This window comes from Xiphophorus hellerii, chromosome 6, assembly GCF_003331165.1.
Source record: "Xiphophorus hellerii strain 12219 chromosome 6, Xiphophorus_hellerii-4.1, whole genome shotgun sequence".
Classification (NCBI taxonomy): domain Eukaryota; kingdom Metazoa; phylum Chordata; class Actinopteri; order Cyprinodontiformes; family Poeciliidae; genus Xiphophorus; species Xiphophorus hellerii.
Window position 1 is genome coordinate 30,191,415 of NC_045677.1, and position 20,662 is coordinate 30,212,076.

Consider the following 20,662-nt stretch of genomic DNA (forward strand, 5'->3'; position numbering starts at 1 on the left):
GTTATAGATCTAGAGTCAATGCACAGCTTCAGTTATTAAAACTAAAAACCAGCGATCAGCCCGAAACCTGGGAGTAGTGATGAACTCTGACCTGAACCTCCAGAGCCACATAAAGACAGTTACAAAGTCGGCCTTCTATCACCTGAAGAACATTTCCAGGATTAAAGGACTAATGTCTCAGCCAGATCTAGAGAAACTCATCCATGCCTTCATCTTCAGTCGTATTGATTGTTGCAACAGCGTCTTCACAGGTCTGTCCAACAAATCAATCAAACAGCTGCAGCTGATCCAGAATGCTGCTGCTGGCATTCTGACTAAAACCAGGAAGATAGAGCACATAACACCAGTTTTAAAGTCCCTCCACTGGCTCCCTGTAGCTCAAAGAATAGACTTTAAAATACTGTTGTTAGTTTATAAATCACTGAACGGCTTAGCACCACAATACATTAAAGATCTGCTGTTGTTGTATCAACCTTCCAGACCTCTCAGGTTCTGGTTCTGGTCTGCTCTGCATCCCCAGAACCAGAACCAAACGAGGAGAAGCAGCTTTCAGCATCTATGCACCACAAATCTGGAACAAACTTCCAGAAAACTGTAAAACAGCTGAAACACTGACTTCTTTTAAATCTCAACTAAAAACCCACCTGTTTAGGATTGTATTTGAAATGTAATCAATTACAAATTTATTGATGGAACTTGACTTAATGCTGTGTTTTGATTATTGATTCTATGTTGCTTTGTGTTTCTGTGCTTGTAATGATGTAAAGCACTTTGAAATGCCTGCTGCTGAAATGTGCTATACAAATAAAATTTGATTGATTGATTGATTGATTGATTGATTGATTGATTGATTGATTGATTGATTGATTGATTGATTGATTGATTGAACACAGAACCACAGCAGAGCTCAGAACCTGGTAACGCTGCCCTCTAGTGGATCAGAGCTAAATGTCCAGAGTAAAAACGACCAAACAAATATTAATACAAAAGAAAAACAGCAAAAGTAATTAGACAAAGTAAGTCCAAGGATGCCACTGATATTTCACGTGAGCGTTGAAGTCCCCCAGCAGAACAAGGGAGTCCCCAGGAGGAGCACTCTCCAGTACCCCCTCTAAGGACTCCAAGAAAGGTGGGTAATCTGAACTGTCGTTCGGCCCGTAAGCACAAACTACAGTCAGAACCCGTCCCCCCACCCATAGGCGGAGGGAGGCTACCCTCTCATTCACCGGGGTAAACCCCAACGTACAGGCGCTCAGATGGACCAAGAACAAGTATGTCCACTCCTGCCCGACGCCTCTCACCTTGGGCAACTCCAGAGTGGAAGTATGTCCAGCCCCTCTCAAGGAGACTGGTTCCAGAGCCAGAGCCTGACCGACTATTTCTAGCCAGAACCTCTCAACCACACACTAGCTCCGGCTCCTTCCCCACCAGAGAGGTGACATTCCACGTCCCAAGAGCTTCTGCAGCCGAGGATCGGACCGCCAGGGCCCCCTCCCTCGGCCGCCACCCATCACACAGTGCACCCGACCCCTTTGGCCCCGTGAGAGGTGCCAAAGGGGTCTCATGGGCCCATGTATCCTCTTCGGGCTGAGCCCGGTTGGGCTCCATGGGAAAAAGCCCGGCCACCAGGCGCTCTCCATAGCGCCCCCCCTCCGGGCCTGGCTCCAGAGTGGGGCCCCGGTGACCCGCGTCCGAGCGAGGGAACACCAAGTCCAACGTTATTTCTCATCATTGGGGTCTTCGGGCTGCGCTTTGTCTGGTCCCTCACCTAGGACCTGTCTGCCTTGGGTGACCCTACCAGGGGCATGAAGCCCCAGACAGCAAATTAATTGAGTAAATTAATTAATTATTAATTATTTTAGTTTCTCCAATTAAAGTAAAATTAGTCTACATGATTCCAGTAATGTGGTGGCTTCGGACTTTTCTTTAATGAGAGTAAAAATAACGACCCTGGGACTTGAATCTAAGTCACTAAATCTAATCTAGCCGTTTCCAAGTGCAGGTTATTTAAGAGAGGGGGCTACCGTTAACAGAAGTGGTTATTGGGGCTACACAGCTGTGAGGGCTACTCAGTTGACTGTTCCTTAACTGTAGAGGGTCATAACTTCTGGATCGAAGGTAGTTAGAGCTAGACGAGTCTCTCTCGCCACCAGTTTAAACAGATTATCTCTAATAGACGTCTTGTGGGGTAAGACCCAGGTCTTAGAGATAATCCGGACCTGTTAGACAGAGAACTGGTCAGTAGTCAGCTCAGAGGAGTTGTGAGGAGTGGGCGGGGCTGACTATTGTTAGATTAACTTTCAAGCTCCTAGGATCATTGGGGCCCTCAAAGCCCTCCACCATGATAAGGTGGCAGCCAAAGGAGAGGTATATACTTGTATATATATGTATTATACACACACATACACGCACGCCGACAGACGTGTGTGTATCCAGGGGCCCACTTCCTCCTAAATTCGGCCCTGGGTATGACCATGATGCCCTCTAGTGGATATTGTGGAGAATTGCATTGAATTTGCTTTGCAGGTTTTTGTGCAGGGTTCTGGTGTTTCCTGTCACTGTGGGCTGCAGAGCGCAGTAGTACACAGCAGAGTCTGAAACCTGCGGATCCTGGATCTTCAGATTAAATGAGGTTTTCTCGTGCTGAGCATCAAATTTATCTTTCTTGAATCCTGGATCATTATCTCCTCCTGTTGAGAATCGCTTCAGCATGAACTTTGGATAACTATTGACTTCTAGCTTGTACCAGAACAATGTAGCAGCATAGCTGGTCTCATAAGTACATCTCAGAGTCAGTGATTCTCCTGCAGCAGCAACAACTTCTCCTTCTGTCTGCTTCACTGAGTCTCCTTTACACTCTGGGGAAGAACAGAACATGCAGAGGAAGAGATGGATCAATAAAGATGATTGATTAAAGGAGAACAATCAGCAGCTTTAAAGACTTCTACTCCATGTAGAGGAAACATGTTGATCTTTGTATCTTACCAGAGAAAAGAGCAGCCAGAATAATCCACAGCCAATGTTCCATCTGTCCACCAAGGTTTAAATCAGCAGGAGGAAGCAGCTGATGTTCAACATTCAGTCTGACTATTGTTCTCTTCACAGCACCACTTCTTATTGACACAATGCTGGAACACAGAGCACAAGGAGAGCGCCGCCTGCTGGAGCATGGCGCCCCCTGGTGGAGAGGAGAGGTGGAGTTCACCAGAGAGGAGACGAGGCTCCAGCTAGTAATCAGCTGAATTTACCACAGATGAGTTCCATATAATTTGTAGAAACATTTCAAAGATGGCCAGTTTTGAGTTTCACAGAAAGATGTTTGAATACTTTTTTATTGGTTTTCTATTTTAATTAATTTTTAAAAATAAAAGTACATTGAACAAAAATATAAAGTCCCATGTCAAATATAAGAGTTTATGAACATTTGGGTTACACAATATATAGAGAAACTCAAACTATATTTTCAGTAATTACTGATCTTTATATCAGCATTGATGACGTCGTGGTTCGGCCGTTTGTAGCGGATTGACCTTTTTTTACATGATAGTTTGAGGAATCTGATTCTGACCCTGTTGGCTTCCCGTAGGCGGTTACAGACAGTCTGAGGTTTGATGTGTCTGTTGTTCAGACCAATAGTTTCATCAGCTGAGTGTCGCTGGTCTGAGCCGATCCTCAGACGGACGAGCCGATGTGGCCGTGTGGTGCTGAGCGGTCAGACGAGGATGAGGAGGATCTGCAGTCTGTTGGAAACCAACTCTTAAAGGGCCGACGGTCCGATAACAGACACTGAGCCATGCAGCTGCTGCTCTGGTGGACGTCCCTGCATCCAACATGCCAACGGCTCCCACATAACTTGAGGCATCTGAGGCTTTATGACTTCTGACATAAGGTGACATTTTGGGGCCTTTTATTGTCCAGGTCAAGGATTGTCCAGCTGTTGCTCATTTTGTCTGACCACCCAGAGGACATGTCCCGCAATGTCCTCAATGTCCTCGCGTCCGCGAGGAGTTTGATGGCCCCATTAAGAAACCCCGTTTTTAAACGCTGCGGTTTGTTCCAGCAGCAGCATTTGTAAAGCTACTCTAAGACAAACATGTTGAGTCACAATTATTGTATTTAAGTTGAATCTGTTGCATCATTTTATCCATTTAATTGATTAGTTTTATAATTAAGTCGATACTTTTTTTCTTTTTTTACTTTGTATTGCCATTACAAAGTAAACAGGTACTGCCACCTGGCGGCATGGACCACAGACTTCCTCACTAATAGACCACAGGATGAGAGGCTCTGCGTCTCACGTGGTAGACTGCAGCATGGGGAATCCACAGGGTTCAGTGCTCTCTCCTTTCCTTTTCACACTTTACACATCAGACTTCAGCAACAACTTGGATATCTGCCACCTCCAGAAGTTCTCAGATGACGCAGCCATTGCTGGACGCGTGTCAGGAGAGGTTATCTCCATCTTTGCTGCTTGGTGTGAACTGAACCATCTGTACATCGATGTCAGCAAGACAAGGAGGTGGTGGCTGATTTCAGGAGGAGGGCTTCTCAGATTGTACCAGTAAGCATCTGGGTGTTCAGCCCAATAACAAACTGGACTGCTCACATAACACAGATGTCTTGTCATCTCTACCTGCTGAGGACATTTGTTGTGTTCAGGACATTACTGAGGACTTTCTGTGACTCTGGTGGCTTCAGTGATCCTCTATGCTTGTGGAAGCTGGCTCAGTCTGAACTGTTCTCTGGACTCCATTGAGGCGGCGGGTGAGAAAAAGACTTTAGCTAAACTGAAGGCAGTTATGATTGACTCTTCTCATCCTGTATGAGGCTGTGGGGCCTTCAGCAGCAGATTGATCCACCAACGGTGCAGGAAAGAAAGATGCAGCAGGTCATTCATACCATCTGCAGTCAGACTGAATGACATCTGCAACCAGCACTAATAAAGTGTTAAAACATCTGTACCAATACTGGCATTGTGCAGTACCATGTCTTGCTACCACTAGGTGTAATATCAGATTTTTCTAACTATTTTTATAAATTGTGCATCGCTTTAAATTGTATTAATATTTAGACCAAAACAGTGAAAGTGCTGTGAAGGTCTATTTTAATACAAATGTTTATTTTTCTTTACACAAAAGAAACGTTAATTTGGAAGCCTAAACATAAAGCAAAACTCACCAAACGTTACCCAAAATGTTCCCCCGACTGAAATGTTTGCATTTTAATAGAATACAAAACAGGCGTGGCCAAACAACTCTACAGCGCCCCCTAATGTGAAACAGGCCAACTGATAAATCATAGAGCTGAAGCTGGTACATAGACAGAACCTCCGTGTTCAAGAAAACAATCTCTTGGAGGTACGCCCTAAACCAGGGGTGCTCAAGTCCAGTCCGCGAGAGCTACCAACTTTTAGAAGCATCCTAACTCCAACAGACCGGGATCAGCTCTAAACAGGCCTGGTAACAAGCTACTCATCTGATTCAGGTGTGTTGGAGCAGGGATGCATCTGAAAGTTGCAGGATGGTAGCTCTGGAGGACTGGACTTGAGCACCCCTGCCCTAAACCCACGGTTGTTTCATAAATGTTCAACTTTGTCAAACTCCAAGGAGTTCGGAGATAATGACTTCAAACTTGGTAAACCTGCCAAGTTATCAAAAGTTATCAAAATAAAAATGACCAAAAGCTTGAGTTTTCATGCATGCTACAGGAGCGCCATGAATTTTAAAACACTGATCGATCTTAATCCAACTACCAACAGGAATAAGCAAGCTAAGCTAACATTGTATTGCTTTATTTGGTCTGTCCTTCCTGTAGCAGAATGAAATAAGGTCAGAATGAGGAAGACATAAGTGAAGAAGGTGGAGATAAAAATAATCTGAAGGTGGAGAGGTTTCTGTTAACCACAGGTGGTTGTGTGTGAAAATCCCAGTAGATCAACACTGTGATCAAGTATTTCGACTTGCTTGTCTGGCAGCTGCAACCACAGCGACTCTGATCAAGCAGGAATGATCAGAATCATCTGATATGAAGCTGAGCTGTGAATACCACTTCCCTCCTCTTTGAAGAGGAGTCAGATATCTGTGTTCAGGTTTTTGTACAGCCTCTTCTCCACTTTGTATCACTGTGTTTCCAGAGCGCAGTAGCAGAGAGCTGTGTCTGCCAGGGTTAGCTCTCTGATGGTCAGCTCAGTGGAGGAAGATGATGTTTGGGATTTGAAATGTTTTTGATCAATGTTGAAATCAGCAGAGCCTCCTTTTCCATTTTTTAATAGTAGAAATCGAGGAGCCTGAAGGTCAGAAGGATGTTTGTACCAGTAAAGGTCAGCATAATCAGATGTTGTCTCGTAGTTACAGCTGAGTGAGACAGAATGTCCTTCAGTCCCTCTGACTTCATCTGTAACAGCAGAGATTATGTCTGCAGCAGCTGGACCTGGAAAAAGTGGAGAAAATGAAGCCATTAGACGAACATCATCAACTGTAGAAATGTCAGTTCAACTTCCAGGATGATGAAAAGTTGATTTTCATTCAGTCAGAGCAGAGAAAGCAGAAAGCAGTGAAATTCAGTCTGTATCTGTGTTAATGCAGCAGCTGGACCTGATCTAAAATCCCTGATCTGAAACTCACCTCTACTGACAGACAGAAGCAGAACCAGGCAGAGCAACATGTCTTTGGAGTCCTTAGAGCCACACTGCAGATCAACAATGTTCTTCCACTGCAGCAGAAGGAGGAAGAAATGATGTCATTGGATGAGCTGAAGGTCAGTGGGCGGGTCCACTTCAACTCAACCAATCAGAGCGTTTTCTGCTTCCTCAGCAGCTCTGTCTGATCTTTACTGCTTCATGTCTCTGTTGTCTTTGTCTTCAGTCCAAAGACTCGACAACCAGTGGATTAAGGGGGAGTGAGGCCCTCTAGTGGCTGCTGTGGAGTACTGCAGGTTTTAGTGGTTTAACAGGGAGTGAGGCCCTCTAGTGGCTGCTGTGGAGTACTGCAGGTTTTAGTGGTTTAACAGGGAGTGAGGCCCTCTAGTGGCTGCTGTGGAGTACTGCAGGTTTTTGTGGATTAACAGGGAGTGAGGCCCTCTAGTGGCTGCTGTGGAGTACTGCAGGTTTTTGTACAGGGTTCTGGTGTTTCCTGTCACTGTGGGCTTCACAGCGCAGTAGTACACAGCAGAGTCTGTCACTGCAGCAGAGGAGATCAGCAGATCCATCTGGGTTTTATCAGCATTCATGTTGAAGGAGAAACCAGGAAGCGGCTGAGAAGTTTGTGTTCCTGTTCCTGTGTGAGAGATCAGGAACTCTGGAGGTTTTCCAGGATATTGTCGATACCAGAAGAAATAATCATTTCCAGTGGCTGTTTTGGAGTAAGTGGAGGACAGAGTAACTTTGCTGCTTTCTACAGCGAACTCTTCATTCTGAAGCGCAGTGAGTTGTTGGCATCTGACTCCTAGAAGAAAAGAAATCTGTTAGTTTCAGTTTCTCGAAATAAATTTACAATTATTAAACTTAAAATGGACGTTTTTCAAACCAGAGGAATGCTGACCTGTTAGCAGAGAGGCGATGAGCAGAGACAGCATGTTGAGCAGAGTGAATGTTGGAGAGTTTAACTGAACTGAACTGAGGAAGTTTGAGTCTCTAGAGTTCAGCAATAGATCAGCTCCTCCCAGATTCTCTCAGCTCCTCCTCAACTTTCCTCTGAACTCATTGGAGAGATTTTATAATTAATAGACAGCAAAGAAGCAGCAGATTATCATCCATCAGTGATCCACTGTCAGGATTACAGGTGAGGCTTTACCTCGTTTGGCACATGAAAAATTAAATACATGCTAACATCATCATTTTCCATCATCATCGATGAGGAAAACTCAAACCTTTCCATAAATTTGTTTTTATTATTGGTAATATCAAAAGTTTTACACCTTACCTGTTTAAATACATGGAAAGGTTCATGCGAGGCAGTGCAGTGCTACGCCTCACCTCTGGGGGCGCTGTGTCACACAAAGTGAGTGCAACGTGAAACAAACATAACATACACAGTTATCAATTTCAATCAGAAGAGTGAGAGTTATCAGCCAAAGAAAACATTCTACAACAAATGAGAAACATCTTTTGTGACCTTAAATTAAATATTTTTTATTTTTCTTGGTATCATTCAGTAACGTATTACTGAAAGATTTAATCGGTAGAGGTTAAAGCCAGATAAAGTCAAAGACTTTATTGATGTTCAAAGAATCAGAATAAACTAGCAGATTTCCACAGGTGAGTGTTAGCTTCGCTCAGTGTTAGCTTCGCTCAATGTTAGCTTCGCTCAATGTTAGCTTCGCTCAGTGTTAGCTTCGCTCAGTGTTAGCTTCGCTCAATGTTAGCTTCGCTCAGTGTTAGCTTCGCTCAGTGTTAACTTCGCTCAGTGTTAGCTTCGCTCAATGTTAGCCACACCCAGTGTTAGCTTAGCTCAATGTTAGCTTCGCTCAATGTTAGCCACACCCAGTGTTAGCTTCGTTCAGTGTTAGCCTTGGTCAGTGTTAGCCCCGCCCACAGACTTTTATGTCTTTGACAGATAAAATTAATTAATGAACAGAAACCATGAAATCATACATACTGAATTGATTATATGCATATCCTATTATATTCTAAGTTTGCATTTAATGACTTAATATTTATCTAACATTATTATCTTTCTCAGTCAGTCAGTCTGCAGTCATCTCTCTTTTCTGAGTTCACTCTTCATTTCTCCCTCTGTCGTTCTCCATTCTGTCCTCAGTAGAAACATCTTTGTGTTTCTTGCCCATTTCCATTCTTTTCTGCAACCTTGATTTAAGGTTTTCTTTCTCATTTACTTTTCATTAAAATATTTTACGTCATGTGTGCTTATTACTCCTTAAATCCGATGGATTGGGCATAATGTTGTCACAAGGCCCTCTAGTGGCTGCTGTGGAGTACTGCAGGTTTTTGTACAGGGTTCTGGTGTTTCCTGTCACTGTGGGCTGCAGAGCGCAGTAGTACACAGCAGAGTCTGACAGACGGAGATCCTGGATCTTCAGGTTGAAGGATTTTATGGTGCTGTTGAGGTCAGCATCAAATCTGCTGCTGTTGAACTCTGGAGCTTTATCTTTCATTGATGACAGTTGCTTCAGCATGAACTTTGGAAAACCGTTTTTATCTTGTTTGTACCAGAACAATGTGGGAGTAAAGCTGGTCTCATAGGTACATCTCAGAGTCAGTGATTCTCCTGCAGCAGCAACAACTTCTCCTTCTGTCTGCTTCACTGAGTCTCCTTTACACTCTGGGGAAGAACAGAACATGCAGAGGAAGAGATGGATCAATAAAGATGATTGATTAAAGGAGAACAATCAGCAGCTTTAAAGACTTCTACTCCATGTAGAGGAAACATGTTGATCTTTGTATCTTACCAGAGAAAAGAGCAGCCAGAATAATCCACAGCCAATGTTCCATCTGTCCACCAAGGTTTAAATCAGCAGGAGGAAGCAGCTGATGTTCAACATTCAGTCTGACTATTGTTCTCTTCACAGCACCACTTCTTATTGACACAATGCTGGAACACAGAGCACAAGGAGAGCGCCGCCTACTGGAGCATGGCGCCCCCTGGTGGCTGCTGTGGAGAACTGCAGGTTTTTGTACAGGGTTCTGGTGTTTCCTGTCACTGTGGGCTGCACAGCGCAGTAGTACACAGCAGAGTCTGTCACTGCAGCAGAGGAGATCGTCATGGACATTTCTTCTTTGCTTCCTTTAAATGTCATCCTGTCCAGATGTTCTGATCCACCTGAAGGTGAGTGAGACCTCAGGAACTCTGGAGGTTCTCCTGGATTTTGTCGATACCAGAATAAATAATTAGCTGAATCTTTGGTGTAACTACAGGTCAGAGTAACAGAGCTGCCCTCTGAACTGAACTCCTCAGTCTTCGCTGCAGTGAGTTGTTGACAGTTTACACCTGAAGGAAGAAAAACTGATATAAGTGAAGAACAAGAAGGATCAGATTATTCTCTGAAAGACTCCAACCAACCTGATCCAGTGATCAGAACCAGCAGAGTGAATCCAGATGTGAGCAGAGACAGCATGTTGAGCAGAGTTAATGTTGGAGAGTTGAGCTGAGCTGAAGGAGGAAGTTTGAGTCTCTTTAGAGATCAGGGACAGATCAGCTCCTCCTCTTCCTCCTCTTCCTCCTCTTCCTACTCTTCCTCCTCTTCCTCCCGGCTAACAGACTCACAGCTTCAGCTGACCAAAGAACAGATCATTTAGGGGATTGTATTGACTCACAGTATTCAGCCTCCTTGAATTAATCCTTTTTTTGCTTTTTTGATGAAATCAAGATCTTTTTTGCACAGTCACATGGAGTTACAAGAAAACCTGGGAGGCGAGAGTTTTTCTGTCTCACTGCAAAGTAACTGACTCAGCAGTGGTGACTTTATAAGTTTCTCATTAATAAAACTGATTCTATTAAAACTGTCGTTGTCCTTCCAAACATGATTACTTCATCCTCAGTAAGAGAGGATGAATGCAACTATAGAACCTGATGTGTGATTGGACTGTTTATCAGTCAGTAAGTTATCAAAAATATTATATTCATCCAAACTCCGACTTGCATGTTGGACCCCGTCCCAGTCAAATCATTTAAAGAAATGTTTCCTTTGATTACTGCCCCCAATTGAGCAAATCCCAGGGGAGATGGGGAACACTGAGTCAGAGTCGGACATGTTCCATGCCTCCATCGTTAAGGCAGCTGACTGCAGGTGTGGCCGCAAGGTTATCTGTGCCTGACCCAACAGCAACCTGGGAACCTGCTGGTGAACGCCGGTAGTGAGGGATGCTGTCAGGCTGAAGAAGGAGTCTCATCAGACCTTGTTGGCCTGTGGGACCCCAGAAGCAGCTGATGGGTACCAGCGGTCCTAGTGGTATGCAGCTTGGGTGGTTGCTGAGGCAGAAATACGGCATGGGAATTTGGAGAGTCCATGGAGAAAGACTTCTGTACAGCTTGGAGGCATTTCTGGTCCTCAGTCCGGCATCATGGAGTGGAGGCAGAGCAGTACACCACCAATACAGTTTCCAGTGGAAATGGTGTTCTGATGACCCCGAGTTGGAACCTATGTGAGCAGAATACTTCAAGGGCCTCCTCAATCCCACCAACGCGTCCTCCACTGAGGAAGAAGAGCCTGGAGACGTTGGATCTGGTTCTGATCGTTGGACACTGGACCAGCTCTATATCCACAGCAGGGGCCTGGGGGTTCTGGGAGTTGGCCAAACCAGTCTACATGTGGACTTGGAGAGGACTTGGAGACCGTTTCACTTGGAGTCCTGTGGGGGTTACTCTTGGAGAACGGCGTACCAGGCCTTTGATACGGGCTGTTAGTTCCCTGTTTGGCTGCTGTCAGTCTGGTACGCTTTGCAGGAAGGAAGTCGGGCTCGTTTCTGGTGAGAGTTGAATGCCACCAAGATCGCCCTTTGTAATGGATTCTAGGTGCAGATAAAGTGGATTTATTTTGGTGGCCTCAGGATCGCCACTATGCCTTTTGTAGATGATGTTTTCATATTGGCTTCATTAGGTTGTGATCTACAGCTTTTACTGGAGCGATTCACAACCGGATGCGAAGCAGCCGGGATGAGGATGAGTGTTGTCAAGTAGGAAGACCTTGAACCAGAAAAAGGTAGAGTGCCGTCTCTGGGTCGGGGGGATGCCCTGCCCCAAGGGGAGGAGTTGAAGTATCTCTGGGTTCATGAATGATGGAAAAATGGAATGTCAGATCGACAGGTGGATTGGCTCAGCGTCTGCAGTGAAGCGGGCGCTGTACCGGTCTGTTGTGGTGAAGAGAGAGCTGAGCCAAAATACGACTCTTTCGTGCGCTGGATGAACATTAGAAAATGTTTCGGTACATGATCAGTTATAATGTTGATTTAATGCTGTCAGTAAGGACACACACACACACACACACACACACACACACACTTCACAGGTTTCTCTTCATTTTATATTCATCCCACTATGAGTTTATAGATTATAAATCATCAACAGTTCAACAAAACTCCACTGCTGAAGAAAAAGACTCATCTGGTCTGTAATTTCTACCTCTTTAAATAAAGTTCATGTTATTTAATCTGCTTCCTCTGAGTCAATTTACTGAGAGAATCTGAGATATTTAGTCAAACATTTTCACAATCTTCCAATTAAAGCAACAAAAGCTCATGGATCTGAACCTTCAACCTGTTAAACATTAACAGCAAATAATTTTATTGTAGCACTTTGTTTTTTTATTGTTTTTGTTTTCATTCTGTCCTGCCGCAACACAGTCTAAAGCAGATAATGGTGATGGTTGAGACTAAGCTCAGTCACAACGTCTCATCTGTCTTTGTCTTCAGTCCAAAGACTCAACAACCAGTGGACCAACAGGGAGTGAGGCCCTCTAGTGGCTGCTGTGGAGAACTGCAGGTTTAACTGGTTTAACAGAGAGTGAGGCCCTCTAGTGGCTGCTGTGGAGTACTGCAGGTTTTTGTGCAGGGTTCTGGTGTTTCCTGTCACTGTGGGCTCCAGAGCGCAGTAGTACACAGCAGAGTCTGTCACTGCAGCAGAGGAGATCAGCAGATGAAACGTCTTTCTTGTTTTCTCGTGTCTCAAAGAAAGCCTTCCTGTTGTGTCTGAATATCCTGAGGTGACCAGCTGTGGAGATGAACTGGGCGTCTGTCGGTACCACAGCAGCAGGTTTACTGCTCCTGAATAGTTGCAGGACAGAGTCACGTCGTTTCCTTCCAAATCCAGTTGATCGTCTTTAAATGGTGTCAGTAAATCCTCAGAGGATCCTGGAAACAACAGATTGATAATTCAGTTTTAACAAACTCAAAGCTCCAGATGTTTTCCTGCCTTCTGTCTCCTTCTCCACCTGCTGCATCTTTAGATGACTCACCTGGCTGAAGGCAGAAGATCATCATCATGCAGGAGAAAAGCAGCAGCTGCATTGTTTTCCCTGGTACTGACAGAAGAACAGAGAGAACGCAGCAGCTCTTCAGCTCCAACACAAAGTCTGTCAGAGTGGAGCTCCTCCCCTCACTGAGCCTGGTGACGGGCCGTCCCATTAAAACCAGTCCAAACTCAGACTGTGTCATGCTAGAACCAGTCGGAATGATTCAGACCGGGATCTGGAGGGAACGCTGCAGCTGTTCAACAACCGGATAAACATTTCTCATTTGTTCTGCCTGGGAGACAAGAACACCTGATGGGACCTGGTCTGTGGAGCGACAGAGTGCTTGAACACAGAACCACAGCAGAGCTCAAAACCTGGTAACGCTGCCCTCTAGTGGATCTGAACGGCTGAGCAGAGCGGAGAAAGGCTGCTCAGTGTATCAGAACTAAATGTCCAGAGTAAAAACGACCAAACAAATATTAATACAAAAAGAAAAACAGCAACATTAATAATTAGCGCTGTCAAATTAGTTTAAAAAATCTGGTTGGGGCTTCAGGATGTTTGTGAATTAATCACAATTATTTAACTGTTCTGGGTTCTTCCTGTTCTCTGAGCGCCACAGAGCAGCAGTAGGTTTAACCCACCGTCCCTGTTACTAGTTTTTTATTACTTGTATTTCTTGTTCAGGTTTGATCACATCAGTCTGAATCTTGACAAACCGTTGAAGAGCAGGGAGTGAGGGCCTCTAGTGGCTGCTGTGGAGTACTGCAGGTTTTAGTGGTTTAACAGGGAGTGAGGCCCTCTAGTGGCTGCTGTGGAGTACTGCAGGTTTTTGTACAGGGTTCTGGTGTTTCCTGTCACTGTGGGCCTCACAGCGCTGTAGTACACAGCAGAGTCTGTCACTGCAGCAGAGGAGATCAGCAGATCCAGGTGTTTCTCTCCTCTCAGGTAAGTGGAGAATCTTGTTAATGATTTCAGAGACTCTGCTGATCTTGAGTTGTTGAGTCCTGAGACGTAGAAGATGAACTCTGGAGGTTTTCCAGGATTTTGCTGATACCAAAAGAAATCATCACCAAGAGCTATCTTGTTGGTGTAACTACAGGTCAGAGTAACAGAGCTGCCCTCTGAACTGAACTCCTCAGTCTTCGCTGCAGTGAGTTGTTGACAGTTTACACCTGAAGGAAGAAAAACTGATATAAGTGAAGAACAAGAAGGATCAGATTATTCTCTGAAAGACTCCAACCAACCTGATCCAGTGATCAGAACCAGCAGAGTGAATCCAGATGTGAGCAGAGACAGCATGTTGAGCAGAGGTAATGTTGGAGAGTTGAGCTGAGCTGAAGGAGGAAGTTTGAGTCTCTTTAGAGATCAGGGACAGATCCGCTCCTCCTCTTCCTCCTCTTCTTCCTCCTGTTGTGCATCAAGAAGTTGAAAAGTCTTCAGACCAACATGTAGGACTGGTCCTGTCGAACACCATAGCTACCCCTGGAATCCGCATCATGACCACATTCAAGTTTGGATTGTGATCAAACTGTCTCTGTTCTAGGAAACAGTTTGATCAGGACTACATGGTGGGAGCAGACAGAAGTCACTGTTACAAGATACGCTGCTGCTGGCGCTCTGACTAAAACCAGGAAGATGGAGCGCATCGGGATCATTGGTAAGTTTAACTGATCCAGGTTCAGTTCTGTGGTTGTTTCTAAATACAAACTGAATGACTTCTCATACCTTCTTCTCCATACGGAAACATCTCAGGTCAGTTTACACCATTTTACAGAAACAGACCGACTGGAAGCATCTCAGCCGTCTTATGATGAGAACTGAGTTCTTCAGAGGAACGGCTCAGGTTGAGCAACTTGACGCCACGTCTGCTGAATCCATCGTTATGTTTGGTTTCTTTCTAAATTTGCTCTGTTCTGATGAATTGTCTAAGTCTCTTGTTGTGATGGGGATTTTCAGTGTTTCTCTTGTGATTCTTGGAGAGGAAAACCATCGAAGCAGAGCAGCGACCGAGGCCTTCTCGTGCAGCAATTCTTAATCATAGAGCCACGGCCAACAGCGCCACCTAGAGGGAATCAGATAAATTCACAGGTTTTTACCTTTTTTGTTGCGGTTTGGTAAAGTTTCCAGAAACTAGAGATATTGCTGCTGTGACTCTTGTGTGTAACAGATGGAGGGCAGCTTCTGGTTCTTGCAGTTGAAGCAATTTCAAATTAATTTGCAGATTATATGGCTATGTTTTTATTAGCATTTTAAATAATTTTGTACAATACTTAATTTTAAAATTATTTCTTTTACTATATTTATTTTTGTGCACATAATTTAATTTAACCAATATTCACATTTTCTCCAGGTTTTTAGAGTCTTACGCCATAGTAGACTGTCAAGAAAACTGGTATGGGGTTTGAGATCTTTCCAGGTACACGCAGAAAAAGGTGCATGAAGGCCTGAAAGAAATAAAGCAATCTTGTGTGTTGATTTATAATGATTAAGTTGAACATGTATGAGTACAATCCCTAATATGTGTATGTGTATAAATAATGATTAAGTTGAACATGTATGAGTACAATCCCTAATATGTGTATGTGTATAAGTAATCACTAAATGATTCTGAAATGTATGAATAATGATCTGTAATGGTAACAACAATATAATCTGAAAGAGAAGTGATTAATTTTTAGTGTATAACAGGCTGAGATGATTTGAATGATTTACAGTTGATTTAAATGATTTTAACAATAGATAATGAAGGGAGTGATAGAAAAGAAGGAAGTGGAACAGTACAGTCAGCAGGATGGGTGAGGCCCGGCTGACAGGAAATGTCGCAAGTTGGAAAAAGGAGGAACTTTTTACTGGACTCAGCAAACAGGATGGGGGCCGGGACTTTCCACCAGAGAAGCAGCAGATGTTCAGGAAGTCACGCAGACCAAACTCTCCACACACACACACACACACAGTGGAGAAAAGTATAAAAGAGGGCTGAAATAAGAAAGCAACGGTTCTTTGTCCGCGGCGCTGGAGAGGAGTCGACACGGGGAAGCAGAAACAGCAACGGACCGCACCCTGGAACCACGGGAGACTTGAGACTCCGCGCCGCCAAGAAGGGACAAGTTCCGGACGTCCAAGCCCTGGTTTCTGATTCGACCGTCGGTCATGCCTCAACCCGAATATATTGCAACAGACTTGGAGAAAAGACGAAGGTCCCGGAGGGATAAAGAGCTGGGTTTTCAAAGAGTTTGGACCCGTTCTACTTCGCATCTATTCTAAGGAGGATTTTTCCATATAAGGACAGAGACTCTGACCAAGACTTCTGGATGTTCCTGTTGCTAAAGATCCATTAACAACTGGGTGTGAGTTGAACCTGCTCCCTAAAAATTCGATCTCAGAATTTGCGACATAGGTTAGAGAAAAGAGACAGGATAGTATGGTTATACATGTGGATTTTATTATACTGCTCTTGAATTATATACGATTGATTATTGATTTGTATGTCACATATCCCTGCTTAAGCTTGCTTAATAAATTTATACCATAAAATTCTAATGAGGTTGGTGGACATTGGAATTAATTGAGTCATTTGATCATTTTTCAGTTCTTTTAATTGAGGTAAAACTAATGTACATGATTCCAGGAAATAGGAGGCTTCATAATTTCCTTTGGTGAGTGTAAATAATGACCCTGGGACTTATATCCAAGTCACTAAACTTAATCTAGCCGGTTCCAAGAGCGAGTTATATTTTAGAAAGCGAGCTACCGTTAACAGAAGTGGTTATTGGAATTATGCAGCTGCGAGGGCTACTCAGCTGATTGTTTCTTAACTGTAAAGGGTTGTAACTTCTGGATCGGAGGTAGTTAGAGCTAGACGAATCGCTTTCGCCACCAGTTTGAACAGATTATCTCTTATAGAGTACTTTTAGGGTAATACCCAGGTCTCAGAGATTTTCCGGACCTGTTAGACAGAGAACTGGTCAGTAGTCAGCCAGGAGAAGTTGTGAGGAGTGGGTGGGGCTGGCTATTGCGTAATAACAGACAAGACATAAAAGGAATTCATTTCCACCAAAAATCTCAGAACGTTTCTAGAAAAAAATATGTTAATGTGAAAGTCAAACATTTTCATAAATTTTTGTAAATTTCAGAAACTTTGGACATTTTCTGAGTTTCAAAAGTCAAAACTTTTTGTCTTCAAACTCAGAAATTGTCATGGTTTGAAGTTGTAGTGGTGAGGATGGAAGCAGAGGACCCAAGTTGTTGAATAATGTTGATGGTTTTAATGAAGAAAAACACAATCCAGGCAGCACAGGTGAGCAGAAGGCTTGGAGCTCAGGACTGGTAGCAAGAGCAGTAACACATCTAGAGACGATGACATTAGCTGACAGTAAAGACGAGGAAAGAAGACAGCTGGGATCAATGAGGGGTAGACGAGACAACACAGAGACTCAACTGACACAGAAACCTCAATTAACACACAGAACAACCAAATCCTCACAGAAATGTGTTTTTTCTACAACTTTTCTAAGAGTAATCTCAAAATGTGAGAATTCTTTGGCAGAAATATTTTCTTCCTTTTTTAATCTTTCAGCTTCTATACGCCGCGGTATCAGAGGCCAAACATGAGCCTTTAATTTTACTCTTGGTGCAGTTTGATCCGTTCCATGGCCTGTTCAGAAAGTTGTTTTATGAGAAGATGATAAATAAATTTATTATGAGTATCACCTTAAGAGGCAATTATATTTAATATTCTTGCTTGGAAAACCATACTTGAATTTGATTTTTACATTGAACAAAAGTCAAGTCGGTTGGTAAAACAATAGATAGTAAATATATAAACGGGCCCAGAGGTCAAAACGGTGAAGAACTCCTCCTCTAGTGGCCGCCTAGTGGCTGCTGTGGAGTACTGCAGGTTTTTGTACAGGGTTCTGGTGTTTCCTGTCACTGTGGGCGCCACAGCGCAGTAGTACACAGCAGAGTCTGACACTGCAGCAGAGGAGATCAGCAGAGTTCCTCGTTTCTGAGTTTTATCGATGTGAGCTGAGAAATCGGAGCGAGTTGGATGGATCGATCCCGACTCTGTGATGTGGAGCAGGAACTCTGGTCTGGATCCGTGCTGCTGTCGGTACCACTGGACATTATAGATAGAACCAGTATATCCGCAGCTCAAACTGGTGGGGCTTCCCTCTGAAGCGACGTGTTCCCTCTGCTCCTGTGTGACGGTGTTCATGGAGCCCATGGCTGTAAAATGAAGGTTCATGTCAGTCAGTCTGCAGCAGATTCAGGCATCAGGAGACTCAGAGGCTCTTCCATCCACATGTGGTCGCAGTGAGATTCAGAGAGACCATCAGAGCTTCTCTCTGTTCTGATACTCACCGATGTAGAGAGAGAAGAGCAGGAGGTACAGCAACATGTTCCAGGAGTTCAGGACAGACAGCAGATCTACAGAGATGATCCACTGCAGCAGAAGGAAGACTAACAGACCTTCATCATCATCATCAAGCTGCTGTTAGAGACGAGCCTTCTCATTGGCTGAGCTCAGCAGTGGTGGGAGGAGCCAGAGAGAAACTGGTTGCTGCTGAAGGTGAGGTTCAGCCAGTGAGGTGATTTCTGACTGAGAAACCAGCTAAAGTTAGTGAGTCGGTGCTGCAGCCAACCAGAAACTACTGAGACTGATTATGGTGATGAGGTTTCAGCGGCTCTGATGCTCTAAGATCCAGTTAACTGGTGATCCTCCCAGTTTAGGAACCAGTTTGAGATCAGATGACTTAGTGTGAAATATCCACCAGATGAGTCCACTGTGGTCATACTGGGATGAAGATGGTCAGAAATTCTCAGGCGACTGCAGAGGTGAAACGATGGCAACAGTCCCACATCATGCTGCTGCCACCACCAGGCTGAGTTTCTGAAGGGTCACCAAATTATGGTCCAACCTGCTGGACGACCCACAAACCAGCCGACATGTTCCAGTTTGTCTTGCTTCTGGACCTGGTTCTGGTTCTGGTTCTGGTCTGGTTCTGGTTCTGGTCTGGTTCTGGTTCTGGTCTGGTTTTGGTCTGGTTCTGGTTCTGGTTCTGGTCCGGTTCTGGTCTGGTTCTGGTTCTGGTTCTGATCCGGTCGGTTCTGGTCTGGTTTTGGTCTGGTTCTGGTTCTGGTTCTGGTCCGGTTCTGGTCTGGTTCTGGTTCTGGTCCGGTTCTGGTCAGTGTGTCTGTCCTGTAGGATCAGGTCAGTTGGAGGGTTTGAGGTTTTTCTCCTTCTACCATCCAGATTTACTACAGGAGTGAATCTGTTTTAGTTTTTCTTCAGGCCTAAAATGATTAGATATAAAGATCTAGTAAGATTGTAGGATTATATAACGTGTTCAATCTATGCTAGAAAACCAAGTTAGAACAGTAAATATGTTGCTTGAAACAGCAAATGTTTTGTTCTGGTTGCTTCAGGTCTAGTCCAGGGGTCGGCAACCAGTGGCTCCGGAGCCACGTGTGGCTCTTTCATCCTTCTGTTGTGGCTCCCAGTGACTTTGGGAAATAGAATATTTTATTAAAATTAAATCATTAAAAAATTATAAATTAAAATCATTTTAAAAAAAATTTCTAAATCTGAAGATTATGGTAAACTTGTAACATTAAAACAAAAGTTTTGAACATTTTTAGCACCCAAAATATACGTCATGTCCGCCGATGTGCGACAGGCTTTCCTGGCGAACCCCACACGTCTGGCAGACCGCGTTTTTTTAGCTCACTGATTTATTGACCTTTTGACCCTTGCCTGGAAGATACATCATGAATAAATCCAAGAAAAGGAAACATTCTGAAGATGGCAGAACATTTAATGCTACGTGGACAGATCATTTTGCTTTCACCGCTGATGAAACTGGTTCACCTTCTGCTTAATATGTGGCGACAGACTGGCAAACAACAAGAAGTCAAATGTTGAAAGACATTTCAAGAGCAAACACTAAAAAATATCCCGAGGGAGAGGAGAGAAAAAAGGTTGTTTCTGAGCTGATGCTGAAGCGTACGGCGCCCCCTAGGGGACATGGGGATTATTTTCTTTTGCGTTCATAAAACTGTACTGGTCAGTTATGCAGCATAATTTAACACTGTAGCCTTTCTTACGGTGGGCGCCGTACTTTCTGCTTTAATATAAGGTTATGTGAGGTTTTTCCATGAATGTTAGAATCTTTTAGTGAAATATCTGAAGTTTTATATCTTTCTTTAGGATAGAAAGGCGCCACAAACCTACGATATAAACAGAAACTTTCCGTAAGTAGGAAAGAAATAGAAATACATTATAATTTGGACTATTTCTGAGTTATTATCGCGGGTAATAAATCATCTGACAGTTTTGATTGTGTCTCTGTTGTTCTAGTCTGAATGGTTTAAAGAGCTGCTTTCAGTTCCATCTTAGCCTTAACAGACATAAACATGCAGGAAAAAATAAATCGATTTTCAATCAGTGTTTTGCACCAAACAGTTTTTACTATTAACAAGTTTTTATTATTAAAAACACGACAAACTAATGATGGTAAAGGGCCGCACTGGGTTAACTCGGGGAATCTCATCTGTCCGTTTATCAATCAACTCCAAACCTCTTCTTTCTTTGTTCTGTCACAATTATCGATTTATTCCATTTTGATGATCAGGCTCCAAACTTTGCCAGGACTGACCGCCCCGCTCACCGCTTCCTCATACACACAAAGCCAGCAGGTCAGTAACCTTCCCATTCATACCTGGTGACGTCACTCCCACATCGACACACCTTAGTGTC

At 43.9% G+C, this 20,662-nt stretch overlaps 2 protein-coding genes and 4 gene segments (V, D, J or C); all 6 read right to left on the minus strand.

The window, feature by feature from the left end:
- Positions 1-2,484: 2,484 nt before the first annotated feature.
- LOC116721936 (uncharacterized) lies at positions 2,485-8,087 on the minus strand. Its single transcript, XM_032565970.1, has 3 exons — positions 7,539-8,087; positions 7,044-7,442; positions 2,485-2,858 (listed from the first exon to the last, which is right to left on the minus strand). Exons 1-3 carry the CDS (start codon positions 7,570-7,572, stop codon positions 2,485-2,487), a joined length of 807 nt encoding a protein of 268 aa, XP_032421861.1. The 5' UTR covers positions 7,573-8,087.
- Positions 8,088-8,195: 108 nt separating this feature from the next.
- On the minus strand, positions 8,196-9,516 carry LOC116721042 (T cell receptor alpha variable 18-like). The segment is given in 2 exon segments: positions 8,196-9,278; positions 9,406-9,516. Coding segments are annotated over 2 exon segments (468 nt in total).
- On the minus strand, positions 9,483-10,188 carry LOC116721046 (Ig kappa chain V region 3381-like). The segment is given in 2 exon segments: positions 9,483-9,944; positions 10,017-10,188. Coding segments are annotated over 2 exon segments (465 nt in total).
- Positions 10,189-12,297: 2,109 nt separating this feature from the next.
- Positions 12,298-13,181, minus strand: LOC116721025 (uncharacterized). The gene is made up of 2 exons (XM_032564600.1): positions 12,907-13,181; positions 12,298-12,802 (listed from the first exon to the last, which is right to left on the minus strand). The coding sequence occupies exons 1-2, from the start codon at positions 13,103-13,105 to the stop codon at positions 12,345-12,347; spliced, it is 657 nt and encodes a 218-aa protein (XP_032420491.1). The 5' UTR covers positions 13,106-13,181; the 3' UTR covers positions 12,298-12,344.
- Positions 13,182-13,749: 568 nt separating this feature from the next.
- On the minus strand, positions 13,750-14,253 carry LOC116721937 (T cell receptor alpha variable 20-like; the record flags this gene model as incomplete). The annotated part of the segment is given in 2 exon segments: positions 13,750-14,078; positions 14,151-14,253. Coding segments are annotated over 2 exon segments (384 nt in total), but the record flags the coding sequence as incomplete, so codon positions are not given.
- Positions 14,254-17,815: 3,562 nt separating this feature from the next.
- LOC116721074 (T cell receptor alpha variable 12-3-like) lies at positions 17,816-18,499 on the minus strand (the record flags this gene model as incomplete). The annotated part of the segment is given in 2 exon segments: positions 17,816-18,132; positions 18,268-18,499. Coding segments are annotated over 2 exon segments (354 nt in total), but the record flags the coding sequence as incomplete, so codon positions are not given.
- Positions 18,500-20,662: the final 2,163 nt, after the last annotated feature.